The 19,679-nt window shown below is 38.9% G+C and overlaps 1 protein-coding gene across 3 annotated transcripts in view; it reads right to left on the bottom strand.

Annotated features, from left to right (window-relative positions):
- Nucleotides 1-19,678, bottom strand: part of APAF1 (apoptotic peptidase activating factor 1) — a 90,333-nt gene extending 70,655 nt beyond the window's left edge. Inside the window, exons 1-5 of one of the 3 annotated variants that reach the window (XM_045464924.1) lie at nt 19,482-19,678; nt 15,653-15,827; nt 15,269-15,461; nt 14,413-14,610; nt 1,688-1,871 (exon numbers count right to left, since the gene is read on the bottom strand). In XM_045464924.1, coding sequence (XP_045320880.1) covers nt 1,688-1,871; nt 14,413-14,610; nt 15,269-15,461; nt 15,653-15,790 — 713 coding nt within the window. In that variant the 5' untranslated portion in view covers nt 15,791-15,827; nt 19,482-19,678. Of the gene's footprint in view, nt 1-1,687; nt 1,872-14,412; nt 14,611-15,268; nt 15,462-15,652; nt 15,828-19,005 lie in introns of all 3 variants that reach the window. The other 2 variants (XM_045464927.1, XM_045464926.1) reach the window with 2 other exon arrangements.
- Nucleotide 19,679: the final 1 nt, after the last annotated feature.

Below are 19,679 nucleotides of genomic sequence, written 5' to 3'. Positions count from 1 at the left end.
CGAATGACAGGGTGCCTGGGTGTCTCAGTCAGTTAAGCATCCTACACTTGATTTCAGCTTAGACCATGATCTCTCAGTTGGTGAGACTGAGCCTCATGTCAGTCTCTGCACTCACAGTGCAGATCCTGGTTGGGATTCTCTCTCTCTCTGCCCCTCCCCCACTCATACACATCCACACACACACTTTCTAAAAATTAAATTAAAAAACAAATTTTAAAACAATTTAAAAAATAAAACAAAATGAATGACTTTATAAGCTATGGCCTGATACAGGTGTTAGCATTTACAGTATTCCTAAACAGAAATCACTTTTACTTTCATAGGGAAGGGAAGCAGGACTAGGGAGAAGTTACTACACAAGAAAAGAGTATTAGTTAGTGGTCTCAATCCCATTTCCTCCAGGAAAATAGATACCAGTGACTATCAAGGGAAGAGGGCAATAACAGAGGGATCTGGAAGAGAAAGAAGCCAGAGAGAAGGGAGCTTGTCCTCTGTATTATGCATCCATTAAGAATCAACTACGAGGCTTTTCCCAAATTACTACTCTCAATATTCTGATATTAATCCCCTTACCAATTTAAGAATCACTGCCATACTCACCACTGTTACATATGAAAGTGTACTGCATCATCAGCTACACTGCAGCATTAAAAAAAAGTTCAGAGCCATTACCTAATTCTCACCCAATTTACTGCTGAACTCTCAAGGAAGGCTTTATTCATCATTGTATTTGCAACACTTGACCCGGAACCTGGCAGAACACTCAATGTTGGTTAAATGAACCAATGAAAGAATGGTTGTTAGATCAGGGAAATCAAAGTGATGACTGAATCCCAGCTGGTTAACTATTGATGATTATATTGTTAACATAAGCAGCAACCAAGCTATTGTCTCCCTTCTGGCTAATGAAAATTGCAAAACAGTTGATAACAGCGCCTGGCACATAATTATAATCTTATTTATTGAATGAATTATTTAAATAAACAAACAAAACACATTCTTGAAGTACATGGAAGTAGAAAAGTTAGATATACATATATCCAAAAATTAATACAACACAACAGAAGGGTCCCATTAAATAAATAACCCTTTTACCAGGTGCCTGTATTTATTCGGTCTCTTGTTCAATGTTATCCATCAGAAACAACAGATTCAGGAGCACCTGGGTAGCTCAGCTGGTTAAGCTTCTGACTCTTGATTTCAGCTCAGGTCATGATGTCATAGTCATGAGATCAAGCCCTGCATCTGGCTCTGTGCTGGGTGTGGAGCCTGCTTGGGATTCTCTCTCTTTCCCTCCCTCCCCCTCTCATTGCCCCTCCCCTGCTGGCACACACACTGGTGCACACATATGCTCGCTCTCTAAAAATAAACATAAAAAAATAAAAAGACTGGATTCAAGGTAAGAAGCTTGCATTTTCTAGCAAAGATCACTAACCAACTCACCTTCTTAAGAAATACTTCTTGAGCACCCCAGTGGTAGATAAGAGACATAGGTAGAATGCAAAGAAAAGTAGCAATTTTTGCCCAGTGGCAGCCACTTTTGTTTTAATACAAGACAAAGAACAGCAGAAAAGCAACGGTTCATTCTTAGATCTCTACTGAAGAGCAAGAAAAGGGTATGATGTTTTCAAACTGTCAGCAGTTAAGTCTCATTGGGACTTCATACATTAAATTTGTCTATCTGTACCGTGGGTGTTTACGCAGCATCAGAATGCGAAGGCGGTCTTTAGCCTCTTCAATATTGAGTGGAAGCCTCTGGGAGAAACTCTCATCCTGATCCAACCGTGCACAAAGATTCTGCAGTTTCATCAGAAGCCCAGACTTGTCTTGTTTCCCAACTGAAACCCAGTGCACACCCCCTGGGAAACAACCTAGGAAAATAAATAATAATAATAAACTTAAGGCCTTTGAACAGGTGTCCTCCTTTGAAAGATTTTGGTGATTAGATTTGCTCCAATTTCAACCTCATCCTATCTTTAATTTCTCTTGATTCAGTGTACACATTTCATTTGTAGAGTACTGTCGAGCTTTATAACCTGAATCTAAGAAGAGCTGAAGATGTGAAGAAACTGAAGTATGAAATAAATCTGTTTATCGGTAAAATCTTACCAAACTAAAATTTAGTTTTTGTCCTATGTCATCAATGATCACTGTAAAACATAATTTCTCAAACTCAGTACTTTTGACATTTTGGGCCAGATAATTCTTTATTGTAAGGAACTTTCCTGCGCATTGTAGGATGTTTAACAGTCTCCCTGGCCTCTACCCACTATATGCTAGTAGCATTCCCCCTCCCTGATTATGACAACCAAAGATATCTCCAAACATTGTCAAATGTCCCCCTGGGGGCAAAATTGCCTCTGACTGAGAACCACAGATATCCAGGAACACATAACTCACTCATTATGGTTCTCGTATAGAAACTTAAAGTAAGAAGTTAGGTTCAAGTCTGGCTCTACTGCTTACTAGCTATGCTATCTTTAGCAAATCACTTAACCTCACTTTCATTTGTTATACTGATGTACACTAAGGTATTATTTACCTTACCTATTTCAGAGTTACACTGAGAAATTAATAACATGTAAATTTGCTATATTGTTAACCATAAGGTATTATAACAGACAGGATTACTAGTGATATGGATCTGAGAGCACCCTGCAAATATTAAGCTTTGAAGTAGTAGGCACCATATAAGAATGGAAATTATTATTACTGTTACTTTCAACTGTTAACATCATTATCATTGTTAATTAAGCCACAGTATATCTTACAATACATATTTTTACTTACATAGGTATCAGGAGCCAAAAATCTTAAGCCTTCATAGACTATACTTAATCAGCTCCGTGTATAGATTAAAAAAAAAAAAAAAATGCAAGAAGGGTCCCTATGTGTAAAATATGGTGAGCAGTAGCATTAGACCATACCAGTGGCATTAACCATAAAGATTTATATTAGGTAATCATACATAGTATAAGAAAATACAAAAAATAGATAAAGATTAATAAGTTATAACATACCAAAGGGCAATTTTTGTTTACTGGTATTTACAAATAATTAAGTACAAAAATCACTATTATAAAACCTTAATCATCCAAAAGAAAGATCTGTATAAATGCAAAGACCTACTTATGACAGATATTCTAAGGGTTCTACATATTAATCTATTTTTAATCCACATCATAAACTATCAGGAAGATACTTATTTTCCCCATTTTATAGATAAGGAAACTGAGGTATAGGAAGATTGAGTAGTTTGTCCAAAGTTACACAGGTTAATAAAGTAGAGCTGGGATTCAAACCTCCAGCACCACTGCTCATTCTAAACTATTCCGCCTCAAGGATATTTACTGCAGCACTATTTTCAACAGAAAAAAGCTGGAAACAACCTGCAATGTCCACCCTAACCACCTCTTCCCAAGCCTGAGGCAGGACCAACTGAGGAAAGAGAAAACCTTACATATAAATGAAGTTTGGAATATTAAATAGGCCTTGATATTTTAATTATTGAAATTAGATTGCTGGAATGCAAACTGGTGCAGCCACTATGGAAAACAGTATGGAGATTCCTCAAAAAGTTAAAAACAGAACTATCCCATGGTCCAGCAATGGCACTGAGTATTTACCCAAAAAATACAGAAACACTAATTCAAAGGGATACATAGCAGCATTATCTACAATACCCAAATTATGGAAGCAGCTCAAGTACCCATCGATTAATGAATGGATAAAGATGTATATATACACAATGGAATATTATTCAACCACAAAAAAAGAATGAAATCTTGGCATATGCAATGACACGGATGAAGCTAGAGAGTATAATGCTAAGAGAAATAAATCAGAGAAAAACAAATACCATAGGATTTCACTCATGTGGAATTTAAGAAACAAAACAAATGAGCACAGGGAAAAAGAGAGGTAAACCAAGAAACAGATTCTTAACTATAGAGAACAAACTGATGGTTACCAGAGGAGAGGTGGGAGGGGGGATGGGTTAAATAGGTGATGGGATTTATTTGGGATGATGTATGGAACTGTTGAATCACTATACTGCATACCTGAAATAAATATAACCTTGTAAAGAATAAAGTTAGTTACTTAAAAAAAAATTAAAAAAAAAGTACACTTGTGATGAGCACCAGATGATGCAGAATTGTTGAATAGCTGTATCATATACCTGAAACTAATCCAACACTGTATGCTACCTAACTGGAATTAAAATAAAAACTTAAAAAAAAATTAGATTGTTTTTAAAATTTGAAGTGACCTGGGGACTCTGAACCTGTACAAGGTGAGGGAAAGAATCAGTCCCAAGGAAGTTTTGAACAGGCAACACGGGAAAAAAGTTGTTTTTTGATTACACCCTATAAACTTCAATGCAATAATTACACATCCACTAACTAAACCTAGCAAAATTGCCAAGGTTTATTGTTGGGTGATTTTCTTCAGCAAAGAGGAAGGAAATTATGGTCTGGATGAAGCAATGTGGAATAAGCAAGTAACTGTCTGGATGAAGCAATGGGGAGTAAGCAATTAGATCCCATCTCCTAGCAGAGAAGAAGCAATCAGCTTTTACCCAAGTAAGGAGAAACTAAAGAGCCAAGAGCATGTGCTGTGAAGCAACTGAATAATGGGCAATAAAAACCTAGGTCTGAGCCTAGGAGGGTGCTAATGGGATAAATAGTGAGGATATTATGGAATCAAAAAGAAATAAGTCTTGATAGATCAGAAAACTGTAGTAGTGAACTTGAAGAACAGAATAGGTGGAGGTGGGCAAAGGGTAGAACAGGTTTAACGTTAAGATTTCAAAAGTAGTATCATTTCCGGTATTGGCAAGGACAAGGGTCCAGTCTGTGATCAAAGAAGCAAATGGCTAAAGGAAAATAAAGACAACGGTCACTGCAGATAAAGAAATCAAGAAACTGAGAGGCCAAGGTTTTGGATGACTCATCTATATAAATGTCAACTGATCTTACTAAGAGTGTCAACAGAAGAAGAGCTTAAATTTATAATTAAGAACTCCAATCATCAATGAATGAGAACAATATCATAACTGGGAAGGATCAGAGAAATGAACTTCAAAGGACAAAGACTTTAGCTGGAAAAGGGAGTATTAATGGTCTGGATGAGGCAACAGAAAGCAAGGACAACATCAAACACTTCCTAGTGCTTAAGTATATAGGGTGTAAAGGGAAAAAAGTTGCCAAACCATGGAAGGTAGCTATGGAGAATGTGGTATTGGGGGGGGGGGGAGGGGGGGAGCAGTGGGGGAATGCCCAATTTTAGATAAGGCAAGGAAATGAACATTCTCAGAACAGGTTGATAAGAGAGAAGAGTTTCCTGATCACAGAGGAGAAAACCTAGGGGATAAGACAGAAAAGCTTGGGAATGAGAGGAGGAAACCTAGATCAGAATTGGCAATGTACTAACTAGTAACCGCATGAGAATCTAAAAGATAACAAATGACCGGGAGATAGAGAATTCTGCAGGGAACTAGGGTAAAGACAGTGCTGTGAAGCATGGTTTGATTATCAGTGAAAGCTTCTGCAAGCTTCCTTAGACTTCCCTCAGTATAAGGCTACATTTATGAAATAGTAAATTCCTGAGGTTTTCCTTAGTGTTACAGCTGCATTCTGTGTGTGCACAGGTTTGTAAATGTACAGGAAAAAAGTTTTGGAAAACTTCACTGTAAACTGTTAACCACAATTACCTCTGCTAAAGGATTTAGAATTTAGGAGAAAGGAAAAAAAAGCAAGTGAAAAGAATTTTTACTCCTTTTTAAATGAAAATACTACTTTTGTAATTTTTTTAAAGATTTTATTTGTAAGTAATCTCTACACCCCATGTGGGGCTCAAACTTACAACCCCAAGATCAAGCATTACATGCTCTACTGACTGAGCCAGCCAGGCACCCCTACTTTTGTAACATTTAAAACAGATTTTAAACTACCTGTTGCTCCTAAGGTTTTATGTTTTGTTTTTTTTTTTAATGTGTGCATTCCATTTAAAATTTCTTAAAAATCGAGGCACCTGAGTGGTTTAGTTGGTTCAGCGGCCGACTCTTTATTTCAGCTCAGGCCATGATCTCAAAGTCCACACTGTCAGCACAGAGCCTACTTGGGATTCATTCATTCTCTCTCTCTCTCTCTCTCTCTCTCTCTCTCTCCCCGCACCCCTCCCCCCCACGTTGTGTACATGCACACTCTCCCTCTCTGTCTCTCTCTCAGAATAAAGGAACTTAGGGGGAAAAAAAAGTCATCCCAGAGTAAAAGACAATGGAAAGTGTCCAGATGTAACTAGCTAATAAATTCCTCAGATTTAAATTTAAGTACCTATTACCTAGACCAAAGGTCTTTCTCTCCTAAAGACAAATACCATATGATATCATGTAAATGTAGAATCTAAAAAACAAACAAAAAGCACAAACAGACCCATAAATACAGAGAACAAACTCATAGAAGGGAGGGGAGTGGAGACACTGGGCAAAATGGATGACAGGGAGTGGGAGGTACAGGCTTCCAGTTATGGAATGAGTAAGTCAAGGAGATGAAAGGTACAGCATAGGGAATACAGGGAATGGTATTATAATAGCACTGTATGGTGACAGATGGTAGCTATACTTGGGGTGATAGATAATGTGTAGAGTCCTCAAATCACTATGTTGTATACCTGAACCTAATGTAACATTGTGTCAACTATACTTCAATTAAAAACAAAGTTTTTAAAAAATAAAGGCACAATATGTTCAAAAGCAAAAAAAAAAAAATCTTTCTCTCCTAAATTTAAAACAAAAACATTAGGGCATTAGAAACATATCCAAGGGGCCCCTGGCTGGCTTAGTCAGTAGAACATGTGACTCTTGATCTCAGGGTCATGAGTTCAAGCCCCATGCTGGGTACAGAGTTTAATTAAAAAGAGAGAGAGAGAGAGAGAGAGAGAGGCTTAAAAAAAAAAAAAAGAAACACATACAAGAAAAAATAAAACACTGCTAGCTTTACAAAGAAAAACAAAGAGACCAGATGACCAACTCATCTGCAAATCTCCTACCATCATGGTATAACAGTATTAATTCCACATTTCAGAAAGAATGTAAACATCTTGACTATGGGCACAAGAGGGAGCAAGTCAGCCTTGAATGAGGCTTACACCTGTAATTCATTCAGGGGAACTTATTCACAAAAACACTGCCTTTAATCAGAGAAAAGTAACCCCATCCTACTTTCACATGTGATTTGTCCTGGTAGCAATTAAAAATCTAATAGCATCAAAGAAATCTTAGGAAGGACAGAACGAACAGTAGACAGCCTCCAGATAAAACTTCCATGCTTTAAAAACTCAGCATATATACACAGCGATATCAATGGTTTATAAACATGTTAACTCCTCCAGGCACCTGGGTAGCTCGGTAGGTTAAACGTCCGATTCTTGATTTCAGCTCAGGTCATGATCTCACAGTTTGTGAGTTCAAGCACCACAGAGTCTGCTTGGGATTCTCTCTCTCCCCCTCTCTCTGTTCCTTGCTCTATCACATATGCTCTCTCTACCTCTCTCTCTCTCAAAATAAATAAATAAACATTAAAAAAAAAAAAAAAGGGGGCACCTGGGTGGCTCAGTCGGTTGGGCATCCGACTTCAACTCAGGTCATGATCTCACAGCTTGTGAGTTCAAGCCCTGCATTGGGCTCTGTGCTGACAGCTCAGAGCCTGAAGCCTGCTTTGGATTCTGTGTCTCCCTCACTCTCTGCCCTTCCCAGCTCACACTTTGTCCCCCTCCCTCTCCCTCTCAAAAATAAACATTAAAAAAAATTTTTTAAAAACACCTGTGAACTCCTATTTTCCTACCCACACCCAAAATAAATAAAGGGTTGAACATTCGAAAGGAAACTGGGTTACTCAGGGCACCTTGAGTGGTTCAGTTAACCAACTGACTCTTGATTTTGGCTCAGGTCATGATCTCACAGTTGGTGAGTTTAAGCCCCCTGTCAGCCCCCTGTACTGACAGTGCAGGGGCCTGCTTGGGATTCTCCCTCTCTCTCCCTCTCCCTCTCTCTCTCCTCTCTCTTCTCTCTCTCTTTCCCTCCCCTACTCAAGCTCTCCCAAAATAAATAAACTTTAAAAAAAGGAAATTGGGTTACCTAAAAATGTATAGGCATAAATAGTTAAGAATCTAATATTCTTTATTAATTTTAATAATTTCTTTAAACACCACCTTATAGACAACAAAAAGTCTATAAGAACCAGTTTTTTTTTTTAATTTTTTAATGTTTGTTTATTTTGTGACAGAGAGAGAGCATGAGCAAGCATGACCAGGTGAGGGGCAGAGAGGGAGACACAGAATCCAAAGCAGGCTCCCAACTCTGAGCTGTCAGCACAGAGCCCGACATGGGGCTCAAACCCATGAACTGTGAGATCATGACCTGAGCCAAAGTCGGACACTTAGCCAACTGAGCCACCCAGGTGCCCCCAGAACCACAGTGTTAATAAAGTTTGTAAACTTTACAGCTATCGACACTTACAAAAGGAAAAAAAAAAGGTTTCATACTACAATTAAATGGCAAAAATCCAAGATTCCTATATTTTAGAATGGAAATGAACTCCAGTGACTAAAATTTATCTTCAGTAAAGTATCTACTCTTGAATTAGTGGATATACTAAAGCAGACTCCAAAAACATTAATGAACTAAATCTGAATAATAATACCGTATTAGAAGTACTTAAGCAAAATTCAAGAAGCACAAATTAAAAGACACAAAAATTCATTAATTTGACTATATCAGAATTAAAGATTTCTGTTAAAGACATCCAGGGCAAAGTTAATACAGACAAATAAAAAGAAGATATTTACATAATCTAAAACCAACGGCATCAAATATCTAGAATATAAAAGAAACTCCTAGAGAGCAAAGAGAAAAAGAAATCTCAATGGAAAAACAGACAAATGATACAAACAAAATTAAAAAAAGGAAACCCAAAAAGCTAAAAAGCTTCCTTAGAAATAGTCAAACTCAAGTTATCAGAGAAATGCAAATTAAAAGATTATACTTGCTGACCTAGCAAAAAATTATAAATCTAGATGATACCTAGTGTCAATAAGGAAGTGAGATTATAGGATCCCTCCTACACTACTGGTGGGAACATACAGATTGGAGGGCAATCAAATCTGATGTCACCATTTTCCATAATTTAGTGATTCTGCTCCTAGATACATACACTCAAAAAATTCTCACTTCTGTAAAAGTTCAGCCCAGCTTTAGTGGGGCTGCAAAGAGTTGGAGACCATCTATGTATCTATTAACTAGGGGAATAAACAATAAAATGTCCTAGATGCACCCCATGTAGGATAGCAATCAGGTGTAACAAATAAGATATATACCCAGCAACAAAGATAAATCTTAAAAACAGTGTCAAGAGAGGTAAGAAATAGAATAATTAACACTATAACATTTACGCAAATTTAAAATACCTGCCTACAAACAACACGTTTTACAAGAAAACATACATTACAAATATGCTTACAAAGAACATACGTTAAATACACTGGAAGGATCACCTATGGGGAGGTGTGATCGCCTATGGGGAGGTGATACAGTGATCAATATATTTGGTCTTCATCACTGTTCCTGGCACATAGCTGTAAAACCCTTGTAATTTCCCAAATAAGAGCCATAGGGACACCTTTTATAATATTTAGTTTTGTTCCCAGTTCCTGAAATAATGCCAGAGGTATAAAAGTGAAAATTATTCATATAACACACTTTCAACCACACCTGAGTTTGTTAATAAAATTACTTTCTTTTTTTTTTTTTTTTTTAATTTTTTTTTTTCAACGTTTATTTATTTTTGGGACAGAGAGAGACAGAGCATGAACGGGGGAGGGGCAGAGAGAGAGGGAGACACAGAATCGGAAGCAGGCTCCAGGCTCTGAGCCATCGGCCCAGAGCCTGACGCGGGGCTCGAACTCACGGACCGCGAGATCGGACCGCGAGATCGTGACCTGGCTGAAGTCGGACGCTTAACCGACTGCGCCACCTAGGCGCCCCAATAAAATTACTTTCGAAAAGGCTCAATATAATGGAAAAATGGGGACTGCTGCCAGGGAACCAACCATATAGAGGGTTGGAACTTCCAGCCCCATGCCCCAGATCTTCCAGACCTCTAGAGAGGGAAGAGAGGCTGGAAATTGAACTCAATCACTAATGGCCAATGATTTAATCACCTTCATTTTAATGAAGCCTCCCAAAAGGGGGGTATAGACAGCCTGTGCAATGAAGGTATAGACAGAGTGGTATACTAGAGTTGTCAGGGAAGCTCAACACCCCTTCCCACATACCTTGCCCCTACTGCATCTCTTCCATCTGGCGGTTCCTCTTTTGTATGCTTTTATAATAAACAAGTAATCTAGTACATAAAATGTTTTCCTTTGAAGCTACACTAGGGACACCTGGGTGGCTCAATCGGTTAAGCATCCAACTTCAGCTCAGGTCATGATCTCACAGTTCATGAGTTTGAGCCTCGAGTGGGACTCTGTGCTGACAGCTCAGAGCTGGGGCCTACTTCAGATCTGTGTCACCCTCTCTCTCAGAAATAAACATTAAAAATATATATATACTGAAAGTCACTCTAGCAAATTAATCAAATCCAAGAAGAGGGAAAGTCCAATCTATAGCCATTTGGTCAGATGCACAGCTAACAACCTGGACTTGTGATTAGCATCTGAAGGATGGGAGGGATGGCAGGAGGGCAGTCTTGCAAGATTAAGCCCTTAACCTGTGGGATCTGCCACTATCTCCAGGTACATAGTGTCAGAATTGAGTTAAATTGTAGAACACCCAGCTGGTCTTAAAGAATTACTGTGGAGATGAAACAGAAGAGGAGACACAATGGAAAAGTGTGTATTAAAGGAATGGGCGGAAAATGAGAATGGGAATTTTTTTTTAATATATGAAATTTATTGTCAAATTGGTTTCCATACAACACCCAGTGCTCATCCCAAAAGATGCCCTCTTCAATGCCCATCACCTACCCTTCCCTCCCTCCCACCCCCCCACCAACCCTCAGTTTGTTCTCAGTTTTTAAGAGTCTCTTATGCTTTGGCTCTCTCCCACTCTAACCTTTTTTTTTTTTTTTTTTTCCTTCCCCTCCCCCATGGGTTTCTGTTAAGTTTCTCAGGATCCACCTAAGAGTGAACACATACGGTATCTGTATTTCTCTGTATGGCTTATTTCACTTAGCATCACACTCTCCAGTTCCATCCACGGTGCTACAAAGGGCCATATTTCATTCTTTCTCATTGCCACATAGTACTCCATTGTGTAAATAAACCAATTTCTTTATCGAGAATGGGAAATTTTTAAAAGAAAACAAACATAGTAGCTAAGAGCTGTCTTATACCAAAAAAAAAAGAAAGAAAAAGAAAATAAAGAAAAGAAAAAGCTAAGTCTTACACAGACCCAATATGAAAACAGGTGTGAACTAAACAATGATTAATTCAATCCTCTATACATTAACATGAAATCTCAAAAAAGTATATGAAAGATATTAACTACATTATACACTGGACTATTGCCAGTATCTTTGACATTTTCTCAAAACAAGGTGGTTAAAACTCTGAGACCACAATTTATACCATCTGATTCCTGGGTAATTAATTCCATAAGTTATTGGTCAATTTTAACCCCTAAAATTGAAAATTCACTTCAGTAATCTAGAGTGATTTAAACTGAGTTGAGCGGCATACTTCTAACCTTTAAATTAGTAAACTATAAATATGTTTTTAAAGGAAATTCATCATAATATTGTAAGGAAAATGCATTTCTTCACACTAAAAGAACTTAAACCAATTTTTACTCTGAAATACCCTTAGTGATCAACTTTGCAGTAGAGTGAGCAAATGAATAAATAAGTATTCAAATAAAACCTTAGCCATAAGACTTGGATGGAACTGAATCCCACAAACTTCTCTCTAATGACAACAGGGAAAAACCAAGGAATTGGGCATTTTTCTAACAAAAGAAGATCAATACTGCTGACAAGGGCTGTGAAGTATACACCAAAGCAGGGTGAGTACAACAGATGTGCCCTAGCCTTCATCTTTCTAAATCTCTTAAAGGCTTACTATTTATTCCATCATTAATTTTGTCATCTCATCATAAACTCTTTTAACTGCTTATTATGTATTATAAACAAAAAGGTTATTAACAACTAGAAGTCAAGAACCATCTTTAAATTCCAATTGAAGTCACTAATGAATGAAGGCAACCAAAGACTGATGGAGCTGTCTAACTATGAATACCTTGAGAACCCACCAGATTCATTAAGGTCAGCAGTACACCTGCGACATGTCCTAAACACTCTTCTGCACAGTATGCCCTTCCCCAGTCTATTCAATACCTTCGCTACTCTCCCAACCCTACCTAGTCTACCTAGCAAACTTCTATTATTCCTCCAAACTCCAGCTAAAATGTCATGTCATTAGAGGAGCCTGTCCTGTTCATCCTCTTCCCCCAGAGAGATAATACTTCCTTCGTTTGTTCTAACTTTGTATCACATACTTGTTTCTACTGCTCCGTTTGTCACATATAATTTGTTTACGTGTCTGTCTCCCCTACTTGACTGTGAAAAAATTTCTTAGATGCACAGACTGGACCTTCCTTTTTGCCAAGCTCCATAGTAGGCTCTCAAACATTTGCTGAATACATGAATACCTGAAGCAAGAAGTCAATCACTAGATATCAAATGAATCTATAAAGCCTATCCACAGGGGCACCTAGCTGGCTCAGTGAGTCGAGCATGGGACTCTTGTATTTATTTTATTTTTGAGAGAGACAGAGTGCGAGTGGGGGAGGGCAGAGAGGGAGACACAGAATCCAAAGCAGGCCCCAGTCACTGAGCTGTCAGCACAGAGCCTGATGCAGGGCCCAAACTTGTGACCAGTGAGATCGTGACCTGAGCCAAAGTTGGACGCCCAACTGACTGAGTCACCAAGGTGCCCCATGGGACTCTTGATCTCAAGGTTGTGAGTTCAAGCCCCACACTGAGTGTAGTGATTTCTTAAAAAAAAAAAAACCTAGGGGTGCCTGGTGGCTCAGTCCGTGAAGCATCTGACATCAGCTCAGGTCACGATCTCATGGTTTATGAATTCAAGCCCCACATGAGGCTCTCTTGCTTTCAGCACGGAACCTGCTTCAGATCCTCTGTCTCCCTCTCTGTCTACCTCTCTCTCTCAAAAATAAATAACATTTTTAAAAATAAAAAAAAAAGCAAATTAAAAAAAAGACCTATCTGCAAAAACCCATTGGTTGCCATAGTCAATTCCCATTTTTTTCTTTTTCTTGGGGATTACATATAAAGTAGACAAGTTACTAAAAATTTTTTTCTTAAGAGAAGCCAGGATTTTTTTTTTCCCCTCAAGATTTTTTAAGTAATCTCTATATCGAAAATCCAATATAGGATTCAAACTCCCAACCCTGAGATCTAGAGTTGCATGCTCTACTGACTAAGCCAGCCAGGCGCCCCTAAAGATTTTTAAAGATAGACCACTGATGGAAGTAATTACAGAAATGGAATTAATAGTTTAATATAGGATGCCAAATACATGGGAGAATCACCACTAGGAGAATCATTAATGGAAATGAGTTTCCAAAACTCTCCTTCTCTATAGCACTCAACTGACAGGAACGTGTAAGTCCAATACTGCTTAAAAGACAGGGATATAAAGTGGACAACCTTTCAAAATCCTTTTTCAACTCTACAATCCCCTCAATTATTAAGATACAAGGGAACTAGATTCAATCCAGTAATAATAAGTGCCATCTAATAATGAATTTATTAGACTGGTTAGCCAAGCCTCTTTGGCTGGCTATTGGAGAATATTGGCCTGGAATTGGAGAATAACAGCTTCTCCAAGATGTTCACATCCTAACCTACAGAACTTGTAATCATAGTACCTTAAATGGCAAAAAAGGACTTTGCAGATGCAATTAAACTAAGGATTTGGGGATGATATTATTCTGGATCATCCAAGGGCCCCTAGAAGAGGGAGGCAAAAAGGTGAGAGTCAGAGAAAGAGAGGCAGTGACAGAAGCAAAGATCATAAAGAGAGAAAAAGATCTGAAGATGCTATGTACCACCAGCTTTGAAAATGGAAGAAGGAACCATGAGTCCAGGCCACCTCTAGAAGCTGGAAAATGCAAGGGAAAGGATTTTCCCTAGAGCCTCCAAAAGAAACTCAGCCCTGCTGACACCATGACTTTAGCCCAGTAAGAACTACTTTAGACTTCTCACTTCCAGAACTGTACAATAATAAATTTGTGTTGTTTTATGCCACCAAAGTTCTGGTAATTTGCTACAGCAGCAACGGGAAACTAATACCATGCTTCCTTAGCCAGCAACACATGGTAATCAAACTTACCATCTAAGAAAGAATGATCTCGAACAGTTTCTGCAGCTAAAACAGACTTCCCACAACCTGCCATTCCGTATATGATGACCCATCCTGGTTCACCATTTAGTTTGAAGAGGTTCTGCTGAATTGAGTTCACCAGTTTCTTCCTAGTAACAAAGACCACCGGCCTCTGTGGCACTCCACCTTCACACAGGACTGTCCTTACTGAAATCCAAAACAAAACAAGTATGAATGAACAGAACTTTGAAATGGTTACTCAGGTCATACCATAAAAGCCAAAGAAAGCAAGGCTGGGGCTTTAACCTCAGAACTTCCAAGAGAAGATGTAGCTAGCATACTAACCTCAATGTTCTGATTTCTCAGAACATAACAAAAACAAACATAGGCCTTTCAAGATGACTACAGATAATGGAAAGCTCCATCTGCATCTGCCCTTATACACCCTATTCCTCCTTAACTCTCCAATCTCTTTTTCTCATATTAAAGACTGGAAAGGATGGTGTAAAGGAATATGGAGTTCCTTTCAAGAACATAGATTTCTAAAGATTCTTATTCTTTCCTATGCATGAGCTCAATAAACACAGAACTGGAGAAGAGCTTAAATAAAAGCCTAAAAATTGTCTTTTTAATCCCTAAAAATGTGTATTGTTCCCTCAGCAGTAGACAGCTCCCTGGGCAAGAGGAAAATGTGAGTTAACATAGGTACAAGTAAATATATTTAAATTGGAAAACCTAACTATAATTTTTTCACATGCATTTTCAGTGAACCAGTCTCTTCAACAGACTCCATTTAAAATACGATAAAACTGCAGCAATGTAGCACTGTCATAGCAACGTGATATAAGATATAATGAATACAAACCATATGAAGTTATTCCACCAACTGAATCTTTGCCACCATTCGAAGAAGAGATGATAGGAATGCCACCATGAAGAAGGCCAGCAAGATCTTTATACCCTTCATGTATTAGAGCATTGTAGAATGATATGTAGGAATAATTATCTTTTTTAAGTATCATTTTAATTAGGAGAGCTGCTCGTTGCTGCTGAGTGGGCTAAAAAAAAAAGTAGTTTAGTATACTACAAAGAGTATGTCTGCAACATAAATTAGTGGAGACCAGTGCAAGTTCTGAAATAAATTTAAGAAAACTTTTTAAAGTCATCAAATAATTATATCAAACATTTTAAATAAAAATTGGAAAGAAAAAAAAAACTTTATAGCAAAGACTGCTTCAGAGGGCTTTACCTCATTTTTTACTTTTTCCTCCTCTGATACTGTTAAAACTCCATCATTAATCATACAATCCATGATGTAGGACGTTTTAATGTCCTTTTCCAGGGCTTCTCTATGTTGAAGCAAACAGTTTCGAGCTTTTGCATCCATCCTCTCTCAAATTTTTCTCTAAGCTGTCAACCATCAGCTATGGACAAAACATCAAAATTTTTGTCAGGTCAATAAAGATATGAAAAGATGTGCAACATTACTGGTAATCAAGAAATAAAAGATTTTTTTGGCAAAGATTTTTAAAACTGGACAAAACCCAACACTTTCAAAGGTGTGAAAAAATGAGTTTTCATATGCACCACTTGAGGAGAGTACAAAATGGATATAACTTTTCTGGAAGGCGATAAGATATAAAAGCATTTAAGGTGAGTATTGTCTCTAACCCAAAAATCTCACTTCCAGAAATTTACCTTAAGGAGACATTTACATACCTATGCAAAGATATCAAAAAAAAACCAAAAAAACCAAAAAAAAACACAAAACAAAAAAGAGTTAACAGAGCTGTGAGTTCAAGCCACAAATTGGGTGTGGAGCCTACTTAAAAAAAAAAGTTAAGAGAGAATGTTTGGGTAAGAAAAAAACATGAAAACAAAACAAAATTAAAAACAAAAAAGATGAGGGGCACCTGGGTGACTCAGCTGGTTAGACGTCTAAATCCTTGATTTCCACTCAGGTCACGATCTCACAGTTTGTGAGATTGAGCTCTGTGTCAGGTTCTGTGCTGACAGCAAGAAGCCTACTTGGGATTCTCCGTCTCCCTTTCTCTCTACCACTCCCCAACTCGTACTCTCCCTTTCTCTCAAAATAAATAAACATTTTAATAGACACACCAAAAAAATGAAAACAACCTAAATGCCCACCAAGAATGGATTTAAAAAATTAGAGTATGTATATAAAGTGGAATATTATACAACCATTTAAAACAAAACACATCTCTATGGAGTACCTGGGCGGCTGAGTTGGTTAAGAATTGGACTCTTGATTTCAGCTCAGGTCATGATCTCACAGCTTGTAAGTTCAAGCCCAGCCACCGGCTCCACATTGACAACACAGATGCTGCTTGGGATTCTCTGTCTCCCTCTCTCTCTGCCCCTCCCCTGCTCTTTGTCTCAAAATAAATAAACATTTAAAAACAAAAAACAAGACACATCTTCACGCACTGACATGTAAAGATGTTCACCACAAACTGATTAAAAAAATGAGAAACATGATCCCCAAAACAGCACAAAATATGTGTTGGTATCATATAAACATATTGGGAGATGTTAGGAAGTCTACTCAACGAAAAACATTTTGGGTTACTTCCAAGTAGCAAGATTTGGTGTGTTTCCCCTTTTTCTTTTTTGTACTTTTCTATATAGTCTTAATTTTTTCAATACACATTATCTATCATTTTTACAATTTAAAAAACTTCTTAAAAGGTGCCTGGGTGGCTCAGGTCATGGTCTTGCAGTTCGTGGGCTTGAGACCCACGTCAGGCTCTGTGCTGAAAGTTCAGAGCCTGAAATCTGCTTCAGATTCTGTCTCCCTCTCTGCCCTTCCCCTGCTTGAACTGTCTCAAAAATAAAAATAAAACATTTAAAAAAAGTTAAAAAAAAAAAACTTCTTATGATTTTTATAAACAGTGATCATACTAAAATCCTAATGTTTAGAAACTTGTATTAAACATTAAGACTAACCACAGCATTGTTGGTATTGAGCATTAGTTCTCACTCAAGGTGAGTGTCAGCTCTAGATCTTCATCTAAAACATATTTCTCACATGCTTACTCCACTGATGTTTTGGCTGTGCTAAGTATGACAAAGCAACAGAAAACATTCTTTGGTGTCATTCCTTGGAGTAAGAGGACACAAAAAAAGAATATTCTTTACAGTATAATATTCTAAGTTCCTACCAACTTTATTTCAGATACAACACAAATTTTTCCATGGGTATAAAATCCAGATCAGAATGTTTGCAAGTTTTTAAAACATTAACAGAACTCTATCCAAAGTAATACAGTGAGTGTCTAAATATATTAATTTATTCATTCAGTAAACATTTGAGCCCCTATGTGCCAAGCCCTGAAGTCTACAGAGATTAAATCATATCCCTGAAGGAATTCACAATCTAGTGGGAGAGAAAAATTTAAAGAGATAATTAAAAGACTCACAGAAGTTTTTTTTATTTTTTATGTTTTTAATGTTTATTTCTGAGACAGAGCACGAGTGGGGAGGGGCAGAGAGAGAGGAAGACACAGAATCCGAAGCAGGCTCCAGGCTCTGAGCTGTCAGCACAGAGCCTGACACGGGGCTCCAACTCATGGAATGCGAGATCATGACCTGAGCCGGGTCGGTCGCTCAACCGACTGAGCCACCCAGGCGCCCCTTAAAGAGATAATTAGAATGTGATGTTCTAAGTGCAAAAATACAGGTAAGTACAAATCATTTGGGGTGCACAGAGAGGAGGGATAATCATTAAGTGTCAACAATGACTATATAAAGTCACAACTGTGGCACTTGCAACATAGGGAAATAGAGCATGTGCCTATACTTGGCAAGGTTCACCTTGACATCACATGTCCAGCATGCTAATGTCCAGTATTAGCATGAAACTGAATGATAATACAAAGTTATGATTGCAATAAAGCTATGATATTTTTTAAACATTAATAACATTTTATGATCTCAATTTAAACAAAAACGTCCCCTCTGGGGCCTGGGTGGCTTAATCGGTTAAGCCTCCGACTCTTAGTTTTACCTCAGGTCATGATCTCTCGATTTGTTAGTTCGAGCCCTCATCCAACTCCACACAGACAATACAGAACCTGCCTGGGATTCTCTCTCTCCCTCCCTCTCTCTCTCCGCCCCTCCCCTGTGTTCTCTCTCTCTCTCTCAATAAATAAACTTTAAAAAATTTTTGAACATAAAACGTCCCTTAATTTTTAGTTAATTTTTTAGGTTATTTCGAATTGCTAAGCAAATTGGCAACCTGAAACTAATTTCCAACTTTACCCATCCCCATTATGTAAATTTTAAACACGTTTTTAAACTGTGCACAAATCATAATATTCTGAAAAAATTCAGTGTCCCACTTTTGTAACCGTATCAAAATGTAAAAACAAACTCTTCAAAGATGTTAAATAGAAAGTAAAGGGCAATTTCATCCAGGAAACTTGTAATAGTTGGCTATTTCCTCTCTCAGTAATCTCTCTTCCTGGTACAGGAGCAGGATGGTTACTAATTATTCCTTGTCCCAGTATTCTGCGTCCCTGAAATCGGCTACTGAACCTCCAAAGAACCCAGCTCGGGAAGAAAAGCGAGGCACAAACTTACCCAAACCTGTGTACCATGGTCTTACTGGAAAGAGCAGCCCTGCGGGGACAGACTGGGAAGTCAAGGTGGGGGTGGCGATCCAGGGAGGGAAGCAATGGGGGCTTCCTAAAAGGAATGTAGGGCGCGGCGCGCAGCCCCGGGGCAAGTCCGGGCCTCACAGGTGCCTACCAGAGCCTCCGTAGCCCGGGGCGCCTGAACGAATTTTCTCCCCCCCCCCCGCCCCCGCCCCCGCCCCTCCCCGGGGACCTCTGACTGGCGGAAAGGTAGATGTCACCCCCGCAGGCCGACCACACAGGCCCGGGGCGCCGAGGTGAACCCGGGTCCGAGGGCCGCCCTCTGGGTGGACCCCACCCCAGACACAAAGGGAGGAGGGCCACTCGGGCAGTCGCTCTTTCCCTTCAGCGGAGCCTGGCGTCCCTCCGGACGCCGCCGCGGCTTCAAGTCCTCGAGGGTCGCTGATGGCCGAGACTCCTCACCTTCTGCTCCCTCGCCCCTTCAGGCCAGAAATACAGCATCAGCGTCCACTTGATAACTCCTCCTCTTCGCCTCAGAACCGCGGAGCAGTCAAAGCCCGCTCCGCCCGCCCAGCCCGGACAGCGCGCGCCCGCGCATGCAAATAAATAACACTCCGAGCGCCCAGGACAGTACGCCTCCGCGCGCGCTCCAGCGGCTGC

The sequence above is a fragment of the Leopardus geoffroyi genome, chromosome B4 (genome assembly GCF_018350155.1).
Source record: "Leopardus geoffroyi isolate Oge1 chromosome B4, O.geoffroyi_Oge1_pat1.0, whole genome shotgun sequence".
Classification (NCBI taxonomy): domain Eukaryota; kingdom Metazoa; phylum Chordata; class Mammalia; order Carnivora; family Felidae; genus Leopardus; species Leopardus geoffroyi.
Note: the sequence above shows the minus strand (reverse complement) of the source record. Positions and strands in the feature narration are given on the sequence as shown.